The sequence below is a fragment of the Pleuronectes platessa genome, chromosome 24, assembly GCF_947347685.1.
Source record: "Pleuronectes platessa chromosome 24, fPlePla1.1, whole genome shotgun sequence".
Classification (NCBI taxonomy): Eukaryota; Metazoa; Chordata; class Actinopteri; order Pleuronectiformes; family Pleuronectidae; genus Pleuronectes; species Pleuronectes platessa.
Genome location: NC_070649.1, coordinates 5866644 through 5884121, shown reverse-complemented (window position 1 = coordinate 5884121; position 17478 = coordinate 5866644). Strand labels below are relative to the sequence as shown.

Sequence of the window (17478 nt, the reverse complement as noted above, 5' to 3'; positions counted from 1 at the left end):
ACTGGAAGAAAAAGGTGACCACTGGCCACTGACCACTGGTTAACGCTGATATTTATCCTTCAACTGAACATTTATCCTTCAGTTGAAGGATAAATATCAGCGTTAACCCAAACTCCCAGAATGCTTGGTGTACTAGAAGAGGACAGACCTGTGACCTGTTCAGCTCTGATCAGACACATATTCCAGTCTTGATTTCACAGAACGACGCAGAGAGCAGCTACACACGTCTCCTCTTTCCTTTTGGAGCAGTGCCTCTGCCCGGCTGTTGTCTCAACATCTGATCAATCTCACCATGTTTGCTCAGGAAGTGACAGAATTCAACTGGGCACCGACACTGGGCCGGTTTTGGGTTTCCAGCTTGGTCTGGTATTTCCCCCGCTCGCGCCTTTCGCTCACCGCGTTTAACGGGCTAAACGAGAGCAAAGCGGAAAAAGCATCAGGGGCCTGAACACAATGGAAGGCAATAACTGATGTGCTCCATTTAGCATGTCTAATTTGAACTTTTCTGAGGAGGAACTGCAGGCGGTAGATTTGACGCCTGAGCGGCGCTGCCACCTGAATTCCAACGCAGAGAAAGGTAAAGCAACTTGATTACATTTTTCCGGAAGCAAGCTACATGATTAAATGTTTGCTTTCTCGTCGACGTCCAAGTTTAGAACGCTGTCGTGCTTCGTGTAGGTGGGTAATATGTCAGCTGTTGAAATATAACTATACACCCTGAAGATGGAGGAAAAAATTATCACCGCATTTTCTTTATCTGTAAGATCCCGGTGGACTTTCAGGGGACTGTCTGGGCCCCAGGGGAAAAACCGAACGACCCCCAACCACACAAAGGAAACACGTGATACCAAACCACATCACAAATCACAAACAACGATCATGCAATGCATACACATAGATAATAGTAAAGAAGAAAAGTTGGACATCAAACCAACCGAACCATCTGTACGTTTTTATAGAGTTTAAGGATGATCCCACTAAACTGCTGTTGCTGACAAATGTAATCGGCCCCCTTCCAGCTCGGGGGCCTCCGGCACTTCCCTGCTTTGCCTACACTTTTGCAACACCCCTGGGTGGACTGACAACCCTAGCTGTGACCTCGACAAAATGTGAAATGCATGGGACACTCCAGCAAATCTACAGCTGTTCTATCACCTCACCTGAGAACATGCAGATCAAACATGGACAGGAGCTCCTAGCAATAATGATTGATGGGAAAAACACACAGACGTTGAAATCATCGGATTCTGCTTGAGTGCTCTAGAGCTCTGTGTGTTTCCATCACGAGGGGGAAAGCAGACCACAAAGCAACAAACCCATCCAGCAACTGCAACTCCTGCTCTGCAGCACACTGCACCTGCAGGAAACCGACGCGTCAGTCACGCATTCAGGTGAGATGAGAAACGTTTCCAGCTGCAGAGAGAGACTCCGAGGCAACGAGGGGCGATCGAGGGGTGACAGAGGACGCTCCCCGCTGTGTTCAGCGAGGAACCTCGGCAGAAATCAAGGAAGCTGAAATGACCCTTCCCTTAGTTTCACACCAGCAGAGACCTTGTGTCACCAGTGTCCATTTGCAGAAAAGAAATTGCAGATTTCAAAAGCCAGAGCCTTCTTTCTTTGAATAGCCGTGCACCTGATATAGAGGCACACACCGGGGGACTAGGTTGAGAACATGGCCGCTGTCCAGCCATTTATGAGAACAGACAGACTCAGAGAAAAACAAGAAACATAAAAATAACAGCGACGGAGGCTGAGAGTGTCTCTAGCCTCAACACCCCAAAAAGTAACTGGCAGAAAACATCTCAGGCTGTTAGTTCATATCAACGTTCCATGCTCCAATCCAATGTGTCAGTGTTTCTGAGGCATTAATTCAACTTTACAGCGTGTGACTGTAGAAGGCAGAATCTACACAGAACATATTTTTTGAGGGGGATGGTTTCGGTTTAATCAGAACCAGAAGACTGCAACTGGAATGTGGGATAAACAAGAACTGAGTCACACTTTGATAACGGCGCCGTTGGTTCATATAGAACTCTATTTACTCAGGGATGATAAAAACAAAATCTGGTGACCTCATGTGATCGGCTGCAAGTCGTCTCTCTGCAGATCCACCGTGTCCACAATTACGGGGGTGCAACCGCCGGTTCAGCCCGGAGACCCGTCGCATTCTTTGGTCTCGTCTGGAGATAATACTCGGATTTGCTCGGTGAATTTGGGTGAGTCACGGGCTTCGATCTAAAAATGACTACAAAGAGATGCCAACAGGCAGAGACACCACAGAGACATCAGGGGGTCTCGCCCCAGAGCCCAGGGGCCCTTTGTCTCATGATGGCTGATTGCTATTTGGAATCATACACAGCAATTGCTCATTTCATATTGCATATTTAAAGTTTAAATACCGTAAATATGAACAACATGCAGCTTGTTACAAGGCACGTTGTACAAATGCAGCCCTGCACTTCTTTTTTGTCTCTCGTTCGCAACCTTCCCCACCTGCCCTTGGGAATGTAGCCTCGTAAATTAGACAGGTGTTGGTGTGCAGTGAGGTCTCAGGGAGACGGGACACGTGGATCACATCCTGCACAAGATAAGATCCTTGATTCAGAGAGAAGATCAGAGGAGAGCGAGACCCGGAGAGGTGCCTCCTTACCTGCTCTTTGACAGACGCCAGGAGGTTGGTGGTGGTCGTGGTGCTGGCGTCCGGCGGGAGGCCGCGGTCGCCCGGCCCCTCTCTGACCGCCATGGGCCCTTCCCCCTTCACGTCCCCCTCCTCCATCGCCTCCACCTCTTCCCCCCCGCGACAGTCAGGGGCCGGCTGGCTGCAGAGGCGCCCTCTCTGACCCTGCAGAAGGACTACAAGCGGGTCAGGATGTGGACAAGGAGCACGATGCACAGACAATCACTGGGAGCTTGTAGTGTTTACCATGTTGTCACCACACTGTGTTTCACCCACTATGATAATCCAGCACGGATTCACTTTGACATTAAACTGGGTGATATTGTTTTTAAAGCTCTCTTATACCCCTGTGACCTTCCCATAGCACGAGAATATTCCTATAAGGAGACTCACGTGCGCCTGTACTATTGATTTCTATAGGGATTCATAAGGAGGCTCAATGAAAAGATTATTGTGCTTTCCTTTTTATATATAGATATACACACATGCATATAATTAATCTCCTGAGGCTATCAAGTGGAGGTTTAACCCCCCAGTGATGCATGCAATGGCACAAACAGTAGTAACAGTAATAGCTCATGCATTGCATTTGCAGGTTTGCATGCCCCCCGCACTGAATGCATTGCCCAGCACGTCACGTTCATTCTCTCCATCACATTCACAGCCTCCATCACATGTCACACGCAGCAAGCAGCCTGTCAGTCAGTCAAACGCGCACATCGATCCCTCAGCCGCCGTCCGGCAGCCAAGGACGAGGTCACACCGCGACTCACGGGGCTGGAGAGCGGGACTCGAACCGAAGCCTCCCGCGCGCGCGAGAAAAAGCGAGCCGCCCGCGACTCACCGGCCAGATGTTGCTGTCAGAAGCAGGCCACAGCTGGCTCGATCCGTCCCGTTACGCATCCATCCTCCGACCCGCGGGCTGCCGTGACAGCCGCTACACTCCCCACGCGACGAATCAACAAAAACAAACAGCACAAACAGCCGCGTGCACGTCCACGCACGCCTCGCGCAGCAGCCTATATCGCGCCCGTGTGTTTATTTTCCTCGTGTGCGTGCGGAGGAGGAGGAGGAGGGGAGTTCAATGCACCCATCTACCCCTGGCGTCCGCTCGGCACCCGACCACATCTCTCCTCCCCTCCCTCCCTCCCTCCCGTCAACCAACACGCCCAGCCACGATTACCTTTCAGCAGCGTGACGTCACCATGCGGCTGTGGATTGTAATTTTTCTCTACCCCCCCAACGATACAGGAATCGATCATCCGCCGATGCACCGTTGCACGCGGTGGCTGCAGGACGAGACGCAGCGCGGCTGGCAGCTCCGCGCGCACAGGAGCTGCTGCTGGAGAGAGGATGCAGCCTGCAGCGGCGGCCGGGCGTGCGTGCGTGCCTGCGCGTGCGCGTGATCTACACCGCTAAAGAGCCTGACTGATCCTTTTGGAATTCCCGATAGGTGATGTGACAACAGAGTTTAGTTGGCACATCTACTTCAGTGGAAATGGTGTCAAACGCATGCATGCGCAATTGTGCCAAGATTTTTTTCTTTAAGTTTGGAATAATTACAAAGAAATTTAGGCTATTGAACCAAAATGATGAGATACTAGGTTAACATACCAGCAAACATAAGGTGGAGTGAACAATTATAATATGTTTACTTATAAAGTTGTTTAAAGTTTGTCATTCTGCAGAAAAAAGTTGAGATAGAGATATATTTTTATATGAATAAAGGCTTTTTAGGCCAAAAATGTTTGGAAATACACTAATAATCAGAAATTTGACACCAATTCACAATTACAAGAAAACGATTAGTTGCATAATGTATGTCCTGATCTGATTCATTTAATTCACTCTTAACTTAGTTTTCCTGAAGAAATCAGGCTAATTCTTTAGGCCAATCTGATAATGATGTGCCTCAGCTTGGAGTTAATGTTTTATTTGTTTCTGTTCTTGAGCAATTTCCCAGAATTTAAATAAAAAGTAACTTCAGTCTAGAAAGTACAATTTCCTCTACGACCGAGTAACACCTTCCCCCATGTTGTAGAAAAAACAGGACCCATTCACGTGCACATGCCCATTTATTCAAATGATAATATATAGTCTGTGTGCAGTCATCAAATTGAGCTTGGTCTTACATTGAGGTGCATCTGGTGGATTTAGTTTCTCACTACGAACACAATCTTCTCACTCTGGTAGAGGAGAGTTTTAACACTTGCAGGTAAAAGACTTTGCAAAGTTAAGCAGATAAAAGGTTCCCACTACTGGTTTATAAACTGATAATGGCACCAACTCACTGGGAGAGCAGGATCACGTTTTAAAACAAATACTGTACGTGAAGATTTAAACAGTTTAAAAGGAATAAACCCGTTCTATGAAGCAAACCATAACCAAAGATGATACATTCTCCATTCCTTGTACTGCTAAATAACATCTAGTGTCACTAAGCACAGTAAAGCGTCTATAGTTTTAGCACAACACTTTTTTGAATACTACAGATAATACAGATGAATTATGCATCGCTGCTTAAATATATTGTGTGAACATTACACATCAACTAAAGCCGTTTCCAACCAGAGTGTTTCTGCTGCATCATTTCGAGACGCAGTCGGTGAATGGGTTCGGGTTTATAGGGACAAACTTCGAACTTTAAGTCTCAGACCCAAATACATCCCCCGTCCTTTTCAATTTAAGAGCGTTTCATTCCCCAGACAAACGTCCTGACAGGATTAGGAGTGTTAGTGTCGGTTTTCGGAACTACTTTTCATAAAGAACCGTTAGATGACTCAAGGCCAAACTGTCATTTAAAGTACAATCGCATAAGCAAGCAGCCGAGGAGGAGTTAGAGAAACTCTGCAATAGAGCAGGGCTCCACATTAAACTTCAAAGTTTGGGGGTTAGATTTACTTGACCGCTTTGACAACTATTAATTTATCAGTAACGCAAAAGGTCAAAGTGTTTCAAAAGCCACATCTCTGTCACCAGAGGTTTCGGCAGGGTTCAACAACTCATTTAATACTTTTTAAGAAGTTTTCAAAAGCACATTAAACTGAATTTAATTCGTATTTCACTGTCATACAGTGCAAATATTAAGAACCAGGGGGAATGATTATCAGTATCTTTATATTGCACCGTTTTCAGCAGAGTATAACTACAATTCCTTGTGCTATAGTTGATCTTATTCAAGGAAACCAAACCTTAAAATGGAACAACCCTTTCAAACAATTCAATTATTCACGTTTTGCCAAAAAACTGGCGCGTGCCCTTGAGGAGATGAGGCTCCTCACTACTGTGGCAGCAGTAGTGAGTGTCGGCTGCAAGTTGTGATGGTGCGTCACAAAAAATAAGATATACATCTCCTGGCTGCCATAAACAAGATTTAAACGTCAGCAGTCAATAGACAACGGGAAGTATTTATGGCTCTTTTTAAAAGCGCTCTGACGGAAAGTAAATTCAGGGCTTTTTAAGACCTGCAGATACTGAAAATGCACATCCTATTATTTGCCATTTCCTTCTTGCATTTATCTTGGCAATAAACAACACAAATAAACCTGCAGTTAACGATTGTTCATTCATCCTGGTCTTCCTTTTGATTTATGTGGCATAAAAAATCTCCTAAAATTTATTTTTTGTTTCTGACTCAGTCAATATCTTACACATAATAAACATATAAGGCCGAGGCTAACTCCGCGTTCAGTCCATATTTCCCAGGATCTATTTCTCGACTTGAAGTATATTGTCAAAGTGGCATCAATCTGGTAGTTTACTCCTCCTCGGAGAATGTTTGATAACGTGTTGAGTTGCTTTTGTTTTAAAATGGCTAACATTAGTGAGGAAACCATCATTCCTTAGTGTTTTATTTTAAAGATATGTTAGTTTAAGGCCTTTTTCTTGAATTTGGCTTTTATTTAGGAATTTAAAGCACCCATTAGGCTCGGCGAATGTTTGCATTTTCATTGAAAGTGGAGAGGACAGAGACAGACAGGAAACAAGGGAAAGGTGTGAGGTCTATGTCACGAATCAAACCACAAACTCTAGTGTCATATCGTTTGTGACCACTCAAAACACAAGGAAATGTATTTTTCAGTGCTGCAAAGTTTGATTGTGAAGTTTCTTTCGTTGTTTTTTTTTCTGGCATGTTTGCCTTTATTATGGTAGTGACAGTGGAAAAGCAGGAAACAAGAGACTGACGATGACATGCAGCGAACAGTCCGGACTGGAATCGTACCCACGCAGCTGCTACAGTGCTCAGATTTACCTGTGCTTGGTTTTGTTTATATATGCAAAAAACATGATGCTGCCTTAATTAAACTCCCTAATCTGAACAGAATAAAATGTTTATCAGGCAGATAAACACGTGATGAGATGGAGCGTTGGGTGGGACCAGGCTGTGCATCAACTAACTTCTCCTACTGGTGTCTACTAGGTCAAAACACTGCATGTGAGCAGGGAAAAAACTGCTTGGTTGGCATGTTCAGAACTCACTTATTCAAAAACCTCGTCTAATCTTCACAGGGAATTACACTGGGATGGATTTTCGGGTCGTGGGCCTGCAGAAGGCTGGCTCTCTCCGACAATTTTCCAGAATGTTTTATCCCTTGTTGCGCGAGGCTGCGGGAAACTGCAAAAAATGTAACATGCAGAACGCAAACAACATAATTCTATCATTAGCAAGCGTCGGACATATCTGGACCAGCATCCAGCTCTTGGCACAGTTATTGACTTACTGATGAGCGTCCTAATTTATAGGCACTGATGAGAGAATTGAATTTGCAGCACCTGCTGGTTTTTCTTATTGGAATTGGCAAACGTCACTTGAGTTATTCGAGCAATTTGTTCCTTTTTTTCCAGATGCATTCGCTTTTGAATGCACTTGTTTTTTGGGGGAGGGGGACAAGAATGATTCACAAAAACGCAGCTTGAACAAAAAAATTATGCTATTGCATGTTTCACTATTAAAAAAAAAGACAAGATTTTTTGGGAAAAGAAGAGAAGAGCAACCTTCTGCAGAGCAGCAACCTAAAAATCATGTTTGGACCTTTTTCAACCACACAAACCGCAGTGGCTTTCGCCCTCAGTACGCCCTTTGGCATGTGGTCATGGCTGCGGGGTCGCGGTCTCAACGAATGATCATGTCCACCGCCGCAGCCGAAAACACACATACCGCGGACATGCCTTCATAAAGCCGGAGCCCTTGATCAAAACAAAATATGTTTCACGTCACTGGCACCACAATTCATAAGCACAAACACTTCATACAAATTCACTAACTCGAACTTCATACAACCAGGGAGGGAAACTAACAACTGCCACCGGCGAAACGCACGAGAGTCTAGAATTAAGCGGGTGAAGCTGTCTCTTGTTTTAAATTCTAAAAATTTAACTAGCTGGCAAAATAACAGAACCAAAATGTTAGTTTCCTGCCCTGTGCACGACTCGTCTTTCAAACCGAGAAACGACAACACTGAACGCAAAAATACACTGCGAGCACCGACACGTCTACTCAACGAAAACCTGTGTGAGTTCCTTTTTTATAAATTAAAGCAAAACATATAGGACGGTACCTGTTGCATAAACATGAGTACAAAAACCTAAGAGTCAGTGGATGTACAATTAATGCGAGTGAATCCCGTGACGGGCGGAGTGGCGTGTTCGTGGGTTTGCGACACCATGAACCAGTGTTAGGACGACGCCCCCCTTCTCCCTCAAGGTGAGGACCTGTGCACACTACTCCAGATCGTCCACGTCCGCATCCTCCGTCGCGATGGTGCTGGTCTGCTCTGAGGTCACACCTAGAAAGCAAAACAGATAAAAACGCATATATCAACATTTGAAGCAAACATAAATTCAATATCTTATATTTAAAACGTTTCTGTCTATGATCAAACAACCAACTTGTGCACATTTGAGTCATTTCTTGTGTTTCTTATTAATATGAGATATTGAAGTAGATTGAGCCTTAAGAGGCAAAATGGTGTTAAATATGTTTGATTGGTTGGTTGCTTTCAAAATGTTTAAGGAAGGCAAATCTGTGTATTAACAATTTGTTTTAAAACATTTTCAGGTAATTCTCATTCTGTGTGACAGATATTTGCATGTTAGGATTGGCGAACACAATCTCTTCTCTGGAACCAGTACACGTACTTGAGGCATCGTCGTCATTGGTAGACTTCTTCTTCTCCTCAATATAACCATGACTCAGCAGCTTGGTCATGCTGACTGGCAGAGCCCCCTTAGTAGCACACCTGAATAGGCGACAGGAAACAGCACCGTCACTGTGACTTCACTCAAACTGTAAACACGTGTCCAAGATTTTTACTTTGCCCTTAGTGAACAAGTTACCAAAAAATAAATGTAAATCAAGATTGGAGGTTTAATATTTGGTGGCCCATTGTTCAAAGATGGACAACAACAGATTTACTCACGTTCTCTTGTGACTGCCGCCTAAGGACAGATCCTCCAACTCATCGGCAGCATCATCAGGAGACATCTGCAGGATGAGAGCGTTAACAACACTCTCATCGTTTAAACAACAAATTCACAAGAGGACAACTCGGATCTTTACGCTGGAGAATCACAGCCAGACTGAGTCACTTTACTGTAAAATATTTAGGTTAAATAAAAACAATATCGAAGTGATACAGCAGATGATGAGAGATGATGAGGACGAGGACAACTTCAGGGGGAAATGAGTCATGCAATGAAGATGAGTGAAGAAACTGTAACAAACAACATCAATTCATATTCTCACTTTGCTCTCAAGCACACACATATAGAAATCATTTACATGTATTTTACCCTTAAACATTTGATAAATATGCTGTATCCAGGTTTTATTTTCTTGAAAAGACAAATATTGGTGCTTTTCATATATTATTTTCTCATGTAAACGTTCTTATACTGCACTAGATTTGCAATCATGGTTTGCAAAATCGACATTTGACGTGCTACTGTTTCTTGGAAAAGCTTCTTCTGCTAGATATATGCAAAATATTAAGGAAATGAATCAGTTTTTTATAAAAGAGAAACTTTAGAGGCTTTACTATGAAGTAAAATAAGAAGATTGAATTATAGCGCCTTAAATAAATGCCTTGTTTTATCAGATCCTTTCAAAGCATTACTTACCTGAAAGTTAAATCAATATTAACCCCAAATAACCGGACAGCCACAGCAGAGCATTGAACCCAAATGAAATTTAACGAAAATGCAAATGCGGCGATGGAGCAAAAATAATGTGAAAATAAAAAGGAGAGGTGATGTTAAAACTAAATTAATAAAAGATGGAGGATATTGGCATGGCGGCCATGTTGGGGGGGTGACTACTTTGGTCCATTCACCTTATCTTTATCATTGGAAAAGCTATCAGCCTCTCTTTCCCAGGACGAACTGTTATCAGTGCCAAACGGTGCAGCCAGAGGCAGGCTGCCCCCCTTCATCTGGCTGTCAGGAGACGTTGCTTTGCTTCCACTGTAAGCACAAAACCACGGTGACACACGATGTGAATTTACTGCTTCGGTGGGAAACGTCTTAAAGTGCTCTACGCTGCATCCAGATACATCGAGAGGCATTTTTACAACTCCAGCTGGCTCGTGAGAAAAAGAGAGATCGTCAGACAATCAATTTCATGTCTTCTCCTCGATGACTAGTTTTTATTGAACAAACACTTAAGCTCTCATTCTACGGCACAAACCCATCGTCTGAACATGAGACGACACATCCTCATCATTTGCTTATTTCAGTGTCTTCTTACTTCTTTGTCTCATTGTCTCCAAACCAGCTCGCTGGATTGTAGGCTCTCACCGGATTATCCTCACTCTCAACATCATGACTCAGCAGCCCTGCAGGGGGGGGAAAATAATATTAAAAATATGTATGAAAACACTGCAATTATGAACATTTAAGAAAATATAAAAGCCATTTCACAAGGTAATATGTGTAGTATACAAATTCAAAGTATTAAGTATCCTTTACCTTTGTGTCCTCCCTGCTTTGCAAGCTTGACGTACTCCGAGTCGGACGCAAATATCCCGACTCGGCGTCCGCTGGACCTCTCCGCTGGAGTGCTTTCGTCAGCACTCTGGGACAGACCGGGAATCTGGGACGTCGGCCCAGACGCTCCGGTGTTTACGGGCCCGGGCTTAATACCTGCAATGAACTGGGAATTACATCTGCTTGCTTTGCTAGTGTGTGTGGCTCCATTTGTAAGCAAAGTGATGGTTCAAAGCCACAGCTCACATCAAGTACCTAATAATTCTGAGGTTTTTCTATAAGAAATGTCGTAATTACAGTTTTTTACAAGTATCACAGGTGATGGAGCCACAACAGCTTTAAAGGCTGTTAAAGCTGACATTGTTGACATATTATACATTGCCGGCTCTAAATAACCTTAAAGAGAGAGGACTTACCTCCAGGCTTGGTCTTTCTGTGGTTGGGCAGGGCGGTGCTCATTTCAGCCCTGGACACAAAATAATCACACTAATAAGCAATAGTTATGTTGTCAAACATATTAAAAATCACTAATGAAGATCATGTTAAGCGTTTTTAGATATATCTTTTGAATTAAATAAGTCTAGAAAATGCCACATGTTGCCGAAAAGCAATAAACTATTTTTTAGAGAATTTCTTTTTCCACCAGAGATGACAGAGAAGTGAAGAGAATAAACTATTCGGGGTGGGGTGGGGATCCTTTGCAGTACAGATGATCCCACATCTTCGATCATCCCCCTTTTTCTAACGGAGTCTGGCCTTGGCCAAACCCAGCGGCCTGCCCGCGATCTCCTATCGACTGAGCTGCAGATAAAGATGCTGCAAATCAATAAATAAAAGAATCCAAAGCAGATAAAACCCAAGTTTAGCTGATGCACGAGTGACAGAAACTATGAATATGTGAGCAAACCACTTGCAGACCTCACCCAGATTTTGCCCATCTTTGCAGAGGGAGCGTTTAAAAACGGACAAGTGTTAAATTATAGTTTGTCTATAAACAAAATGTCGATATATGTATACGAACACACGCTGTCCATTTGAAAAGAAACACCCCACGAGCATCTTCCTCTCGTCTCCTCAACGGTAGGAGTTCTGCTTAGCAATGTGGCTAACAAAGCCATGCTAACCTAGCTAGCCGCCTATTTTAGCTGCCGCAGTGGCTCTCAGGCGGTTCCCTCGTTCTGCACTGCGACGAGGCAAACTTCAAGATGGACAGGCGAGGATTCAAGAGAGAAAATACAAGAAACACGTCTTACATTATTAGTTATTTCTCTTCTGTTGCGATGAATGAATGGTTTTTTTTGCCAATTCAGAGCCGCTAGCTTCTTCTTCTCTGCAGGCAGGGATGGACGAGCACACTTCCGGTGGCACCTGCTGCCCACATCCGGTACGCTAACCAAAGATCGTGTCCGAACAGCGATGACTCCTATCAGACGAAATTTAGATTTTGTGTTTTTTAATCCCCACTTTAGGAGGGAGGTTATATCTTGAAATCGGGCAGAGTGGGAGTTCTTTGTATTATTCCTCCAGTTGCTGATACAGGAGACGATCTTTGCCCATTGGTACCGAAATATAATATAATATGAGCTATTTTATTTAGTATTACTTCTTTTCGAAGCCAAATGTTTTATATTTACTGTTAACACTTCTACTGTAATACTCAAAGTACACTTTCCTGTTTACAGCCATTGACTGGATGGAGCTGAATATTAATATCAGTTGTCGGTGGACAGTATCCAAGACGGTCAGGCGCCTAAAAGAATTGATGCTGTTTCCAGCAGCAATATTAATCATGAAGTTAGTGGTCTGGGACTTTATTTCTTCATATTAAATCTTTATTTGTGCATGAAACGTATTGGTATGAGTCTTTATTTCTTCATATTAAATCTTTATTTGTGCATGATTAGTTGTCATTAATGTTGATGCTTGAAACAGCAACAGATACCAGTGGTCTGGGTCTTTATTTTTTCATATTAAATCTTTATTCGAGAACATTAGTCATTCATATATTTTTTTTAACTGCTTCAGTAGATTTTAAAGAAAATGTGCAAATACTCGAAGGGAGCACTGTTTTTGACTTGTGTCCTATGGCTTTATTAAAAGATAATAAATACTTTATTCAAGCTTTATAAATAAGTTATAAGCCATTATTAAGAGCAACTTTAGGCAATTGACGAAAATGTTGTTTTTTTCAACATCTTATTAAACATTTAAACTGCAGAATAATTGATAAAAAATCCCTATTTTGTGGACACATAGAACTGCAGACTTGGTGGCTTATTAATCAGTGAGAAAACCCAATGACCATTTAGGACTTCTGTCATCTGTGGCTCTGCAGGAGCGTCAGTAAGTCTAGCAAACTAGTCAGTAATGTTGTTAAACCTGGGAATTTGGAGTGTGGACTGCGTTACCTCAAGGTTAATGCCGTTAAAAGTCCAGATTTAGCAAGAAAGCACTGATAAAATACATTACCAATCAATTGAGCCATTCACTTAACGGTCTCTTTTTATGACCTTTGAAAGTTTTGTGTTCATAATTTTGCCAACAACTCATGATACAAAACTGCACAATGTCCTCATTATCTCCGACACAGGAGAAGGCTTCTGCTTCAGCAAGAAATCAAATCATTGAACGAGAGGGGCGTTCATCAAATCGAAAAAATCTTTATTGTGCCTCACAGATTAGATTCTATCATAGAGATTGTATGTAGTTAGAAGAAACTGGATTAGTAATCGACTTTGTTAAGAGAAATTTATACCACAGTGCCATCACTTAAACATAATCAGGAGCTTTTATTAAGCTCTAAATATCTATCAATATTGACTGTTTTTATGCCACTTATAAACTTTCATTCCAAACGAGGATATACAATGTAAAGATTTGAAGAAACTAATAAAACAGAAAAAAATGCATTTTGGAATGAAGGCTTCAACTGATTAATATAAAGCACAGGATCATCAGCGCATGCAGAAAACAAATTCAGCAGCAGGAACTGGTTAATGTGTGAGAAACCATTAAATGATGCAAGATGAGGCAACAAAGATCGGGTTAGGAGAACAGCACCAATGCTCTCTGATTGGCTCCTCCAGCTCCGGAGTTCACTCAGAGGTCCTTGCCGCAGTCGGGGCACAGGACGTCGTCTTTGCTCGTCAGGAATCCCCGGCCCACCAGGGACACGCTGCACTTCTTGCAGTTGAAGCAGTTGGTGTGCCACTGGCGCAGCTCGAATGAGATGTACTTGCTCCCGCCGAGGCCTGCGACAAAAGCGGAGAGACGCGTCTCATGATCTCTGTAATGCAATAATCCTGTAATTGATGGTGATTGGATACACAGGATGCAGAGGGAAGCATGTGACCCCAGGACGATGCACTGTCATTAATCTGCACTTCTCTACGTGCACTTTTAACTCATTTTATCCTGTTTCAATGGCAGCTCACCTGAAACAGTTGGCTTATCATTAGTGTCAGATGACTTAAAGTATGCAGCAGTTACACAGCGCTGTTATTTCCCTCGTTCCTACAATTGCAGTCTCTGTTCGGGTTCACACAGGTTTCAGTTTGGTCATGATTGGACCTGTACACGGCCTCTGGAAAACATTTGTTTAACTGTATCTGTGGCTCGGCAGGAGCGTCAGTAAGTCTAGAAAACTAGTCAGTAATGATGTTAAACCTGGGAATTTGGAGTGTTACGTTAAGGTTAATGCCATTAAAAGTCCAGATTTAGCCAGAAAGGGGCAATTCAAATTAGTGTTTCCTGGAAAAGCATACGATTTAAAAAAGTCCTAAGAGATAGTATAATAAAGAGACAGGGTTCCACATGGGACACAACCGCAGGTGAGACTTTACCACTGATGGGGTCGGTGCAGTAGGCACATTTCTTGGCAAACAGGTTGCAGAAGCAGTCCAGGCAATAGGTGAAGTCGTCCCGGGAGGTGAAGCGCTGGCCGGCCAGCTGGTGCTTGCAGCCGATGCAGACGAAGCACTCCTTATGCCACGGCTGGTCGCGGTAGTTCACCCCTCCAGTGGTGATGGGCTGGAAGTTAGGGACATGATAGGAATGTAGGAAATGAAGGAAATGCTCTTTAGAGACCCCTCTGTGACCTCACAGCCATAAACAATAACAAAAGCATATTGCACTTGCAGAAATGTACCGATTTAGCATTTACTTCAATTGACGGCAACTGGAGTTAATGCAGCCATAGCTTCATGTGAGCGGTGGGAGTGTAATTCACAGTGAGCCGTCACAGTACCTTCTTGCAGTGGACGCACTGCAGAGCGAACAGCTTCTCGTAGCAGGGCAGGCAGTAGTTGCTGGCGTCCTTCTGGACGAAGCTCCTGGTGCCGATGGGCTGCTGGCAGCGGTTGCAGGAGAAGCAGGTCTCGTGCCAACTGTTGCCCTTGTGCTCCATCTTTTTGGAGCCTGGTGAGGGGAGGAGGATGGTTCTCACATTAACCAATGGTTGTTCATATGTTGCTGTTGTGCTGCTTTTACCTGTAATAAAGTCTCGGCTAATGCTTTGCAGAATAGCCATTGTTGCATATTCACCATCTCATAAATTTTGGTCTCTTCCTACAGAAAATATTTCTTATATCTAACAACTATCTTAGTTACAGCTTCTGAGCTTCTTATATTACAGCTGTGACCTAGAAAAAAATACTTTTTACTGTAAGATGTGAAGGCGACCAAACACTAGTATATGTATATTAATGGACTACATATGACAAGTAACCAAATGTGTACAAATTTAAATCCCCTCGGTGGCTCCTTATTGCATGAAAATCCTGAAAATAATAGATAAGTCAGAGAAAATATAAGCTGTTTACTAATGCACCATTATTCCAGATGCTTCCTCCATGCACCCACTCTAACCTGGCAGTTCCCTCTGTGCTCTGCTTCTCTCCTCACCTGGCATGATGGTGTTCAGGCACATGTTGCACTTGGCAGAGTACTTGTTGCTGTAGCAGTCGGTGCACATCAGCAAGTCATCCTTGGAGGCAAAGGGCCGGTCCACCAGGGATCGGTTGCACGTGACGCAGAGGAAGCATTCGCTGTGCCAGTGGCGCTCCTTGTACGACAGATCCTGGAGTGCCAATGGGAGGAGAGAATGCTTGGTTTGGTTGTAAATGAAAAGAGGACTGTTGATTGCAATTTCACATGAAACAACACAGTAAACATACAACAGGACTATTTATTCTATGGCCCTAATATTTTCTAATGAGATCTTACAGTCAATATGGAGACAGACTATCAAAAACAACAAAAAACATAATAAACTGTGAAGATTGACGACTCCCATTATCCTGAAATGAAACTAAAGAATCCTGTAGATGTAAGCTGCCATCTTGGGTCGATATTTAAGATACCGCCAACACACACTCGACCAATCGCAAGGCAGTCTCAGCTGTCAATCATAACGTTTAACCCCCGCTTTTTATTGCATAACAAATTCAAAACCAAAAAGGAAATATAGAAAATGACAGAAACGGGGCTTATGTGATCAAGACGATTCAGCCTTACTTTTGGAAAGTTGTCATATCGTCCATCTTTATATAAAAATCTCATTTCCATTGAATTGCATATTGGACAAAGTGAAATTTTGACCTGAAGATGACTCTATGCGTGACTAATGTGACTCCATCTCTTTTCCGTTCAGATTAACATAACAATTGAAATGAAAGAGAAAAGGTGGAAAGGAAATGTAACCAATATTACCTTGCTGGTGCAGCCAATGAGCGTCTGGCAGCCTTCACAGTTGTGGGAGAAAAGGGCCTCGTAGCACTTGGTGCAGTACGGGTCCTCCTCCTTCAGGATGTATTTCTGGCCGTATAAGGATTCCTTGCACTCGGTGCAGTCGCAGCGTTCAGCCATGTTGACAAAAATATCTTCTCTGACTCCTCTGGCCTGTCTCAGAGAAAACAAAAACAATGACATTAAAATAATTCCACTGAAACATTCCCAAAATATGCACAAGATCAATCATCTCGTGACATTTCTAAACTCGGATTGCATTTCTGGAATTGGAGAGATGTCTTATTTTATTGTTTCATTAGAAATTACTAAAGCAGATCACATGGTCTGACAAATTGACACCGCCTTGATGTACGAGGTACAGAAATAAACTTGTCTGAGATAACCTGGAAATTGAATTGAGTACCATACAACAGTGACTTCCACTTCAACATGAATGTGTATGATGTGACTTTTGAATTTGGTTTAACTGGCTCAAAGAAAAAAGAGCTCTCGGAAAGAGCAAGAAGAAGGAGGGATGAATGGAAGAGGGGGGGGGGGGGGAAGCAGCAAGTATCGTGCTTGAAAAGCGTAGAACATTTTTTTATCTTTAATTTTCAGTGGGTCAAACACTGTCAGTATAGTTAAGGTTCTTTGTGATATAGAAGATCAAATAAAAGTTGCCTGTTTGAAAAAATCATTCAATCTCCTCAAATCAAGTCTTGGCAGAGATCCATCCTGTTTAAACAACTGTAAAGACATCAAGTGGAAACTCAGAAGAAATGCAGCAATATTAAAAAAAGCTATTTCCTCTTTCCCTTGAATCAGACACGCTTTCAATGTCTGCTCCCAATGGATCACTCAGGTATGTTGTTTTATATTATTGCTCATTAGGCATTGTACTCTATATGTATTGCACCTGTATTTTTAAGCAAATTGTGTTGCATCATTGCACTTCAGGCGCCACATGAATAAAGTCTGATTAGATTGATAAAGCACTTTGGCAGCGATTGATCAATGCTTCTCAAGCTGCTATTGACTGGACATTGGCTGTTAAGTCATTGTGAGAATCACTGTAGAAAGAAAGCAGGCAT

At 43.0% G+C, this 17478-nt stretch overlaps 3 protein-coding genes across 4 annotated transcripts in view; all 3 read right to left on the bottom strand.

Annotated features, from left to right (window-relative positions):
- The window catches only part of LOC128430973 (plakophilin-4), a 33498-nt gene extending 30722 nt beyond the window's left edge, over positions 1-2776 (bottom strand). Inside the window, exon 1 of the mRNA XM_053417134.1 lies at positions 2651-2776. Coding sequence (XP_053273109.1) covers positions 2651-2776 — 126 coding nt within the window. The remainder of the gene's footprint in view (positions 1-2650) is intronic.
- A 1957-nt stretch (positions 2777-4733) lies between these two features.
- Positions 4734-12048, bottom strand: c24h7orf57 (chromosome 24 C7orf57 homolog). The gene is made up of 8 exons (XM_053417292.1): positions 11914-12048; positions 11077-11126; positions 10643-10816; positions 10422-10509; positions 10009-10138; positions 9097-9161; positions 8816-8916; positions 4734-8463 (listed from the first exon to the last, which is right to left on the bottom strand). Coding segments are annotated over exons 1-8 (675 nt in total). The 5' UTR covers positions 11916-12048; the 3' UTR covers positions 4734-8398.
- Positions 12049-13685: 1637 nt separating this feature from the next.
- On the bottom strand, positions 13686-16534 carry LOC128431023 (four and a half LIM domains protein 2-like). Of its 2 annotated transcripts, none has more exons than XM_053417220.1 (5): positions 16370-16534; positions 15563-15737; positions 14907-15076; positions 14503-14689; positions 13686-13911 (listed from the first exon to the last, which is right to left on the bottom strand). In XM_053417220.1, the coding sequence occupies exons 1-5, from the start codon at positions 16523-16525 to the stop codon at positions 13760-13762; spliced, it is 840 nt and encodes a 279-aa protein (XP_053273195.1). In that variant the 5' UTR covers positions 16526-16534; the 3' UTR covers positions 13686-13759. The 2 variants fall into 2 exon arrangements, with proteins under 2 accessions (XP_053273195.1, XP_053273194.1); XM_053417219.1 differs by having other exon boundaries at positions 14907-15078; positions 15559-15737; positions 16370-16525.
- Between the last annotated feature and the right edge of the window lie 944 nt (positions 16535-17478).

Coding starts and splice junctions, on each gene's coding strand:
- c24h7orf57 (XM_053417292.1), bottom strand. Junction 10,817..11,076: donor CAGAAAGACCAAGCCTGGAG/GTAAGTCCTCTC, acceptor AGTTCATTGCAG/GTATTAAGCCCGGGCCCGTA. Junction 10,510..10,642: donor AAAGCAGGGAGGACACAAAG/GTAAAGGATACT, acceptor CCCCCCCTGCAG/GGCTGCTGAGTCATGATGTT.
- LOC128431023 (XM_053417219.1), bottom strand. CDS start 16,525: ATGGCTGAACGCTGCGACTGCACCGAGTGCAAGGAATCCTTATACGGC. Junction 15,738..16,369: donor TCATTGGCTGCACCAGCAAG/GTAATATTGGTT, acceptor TTGGCACTCCAG/GATCTGTCGTACAAGGAGCG. Junction 13,912..14,502: donor CTGCACCGACCCCATCAGTG/GTAAAGTCTCAC, acceptor CTTTTGTCGCAG/GCCTCGGCGGGAGCAAGTAC.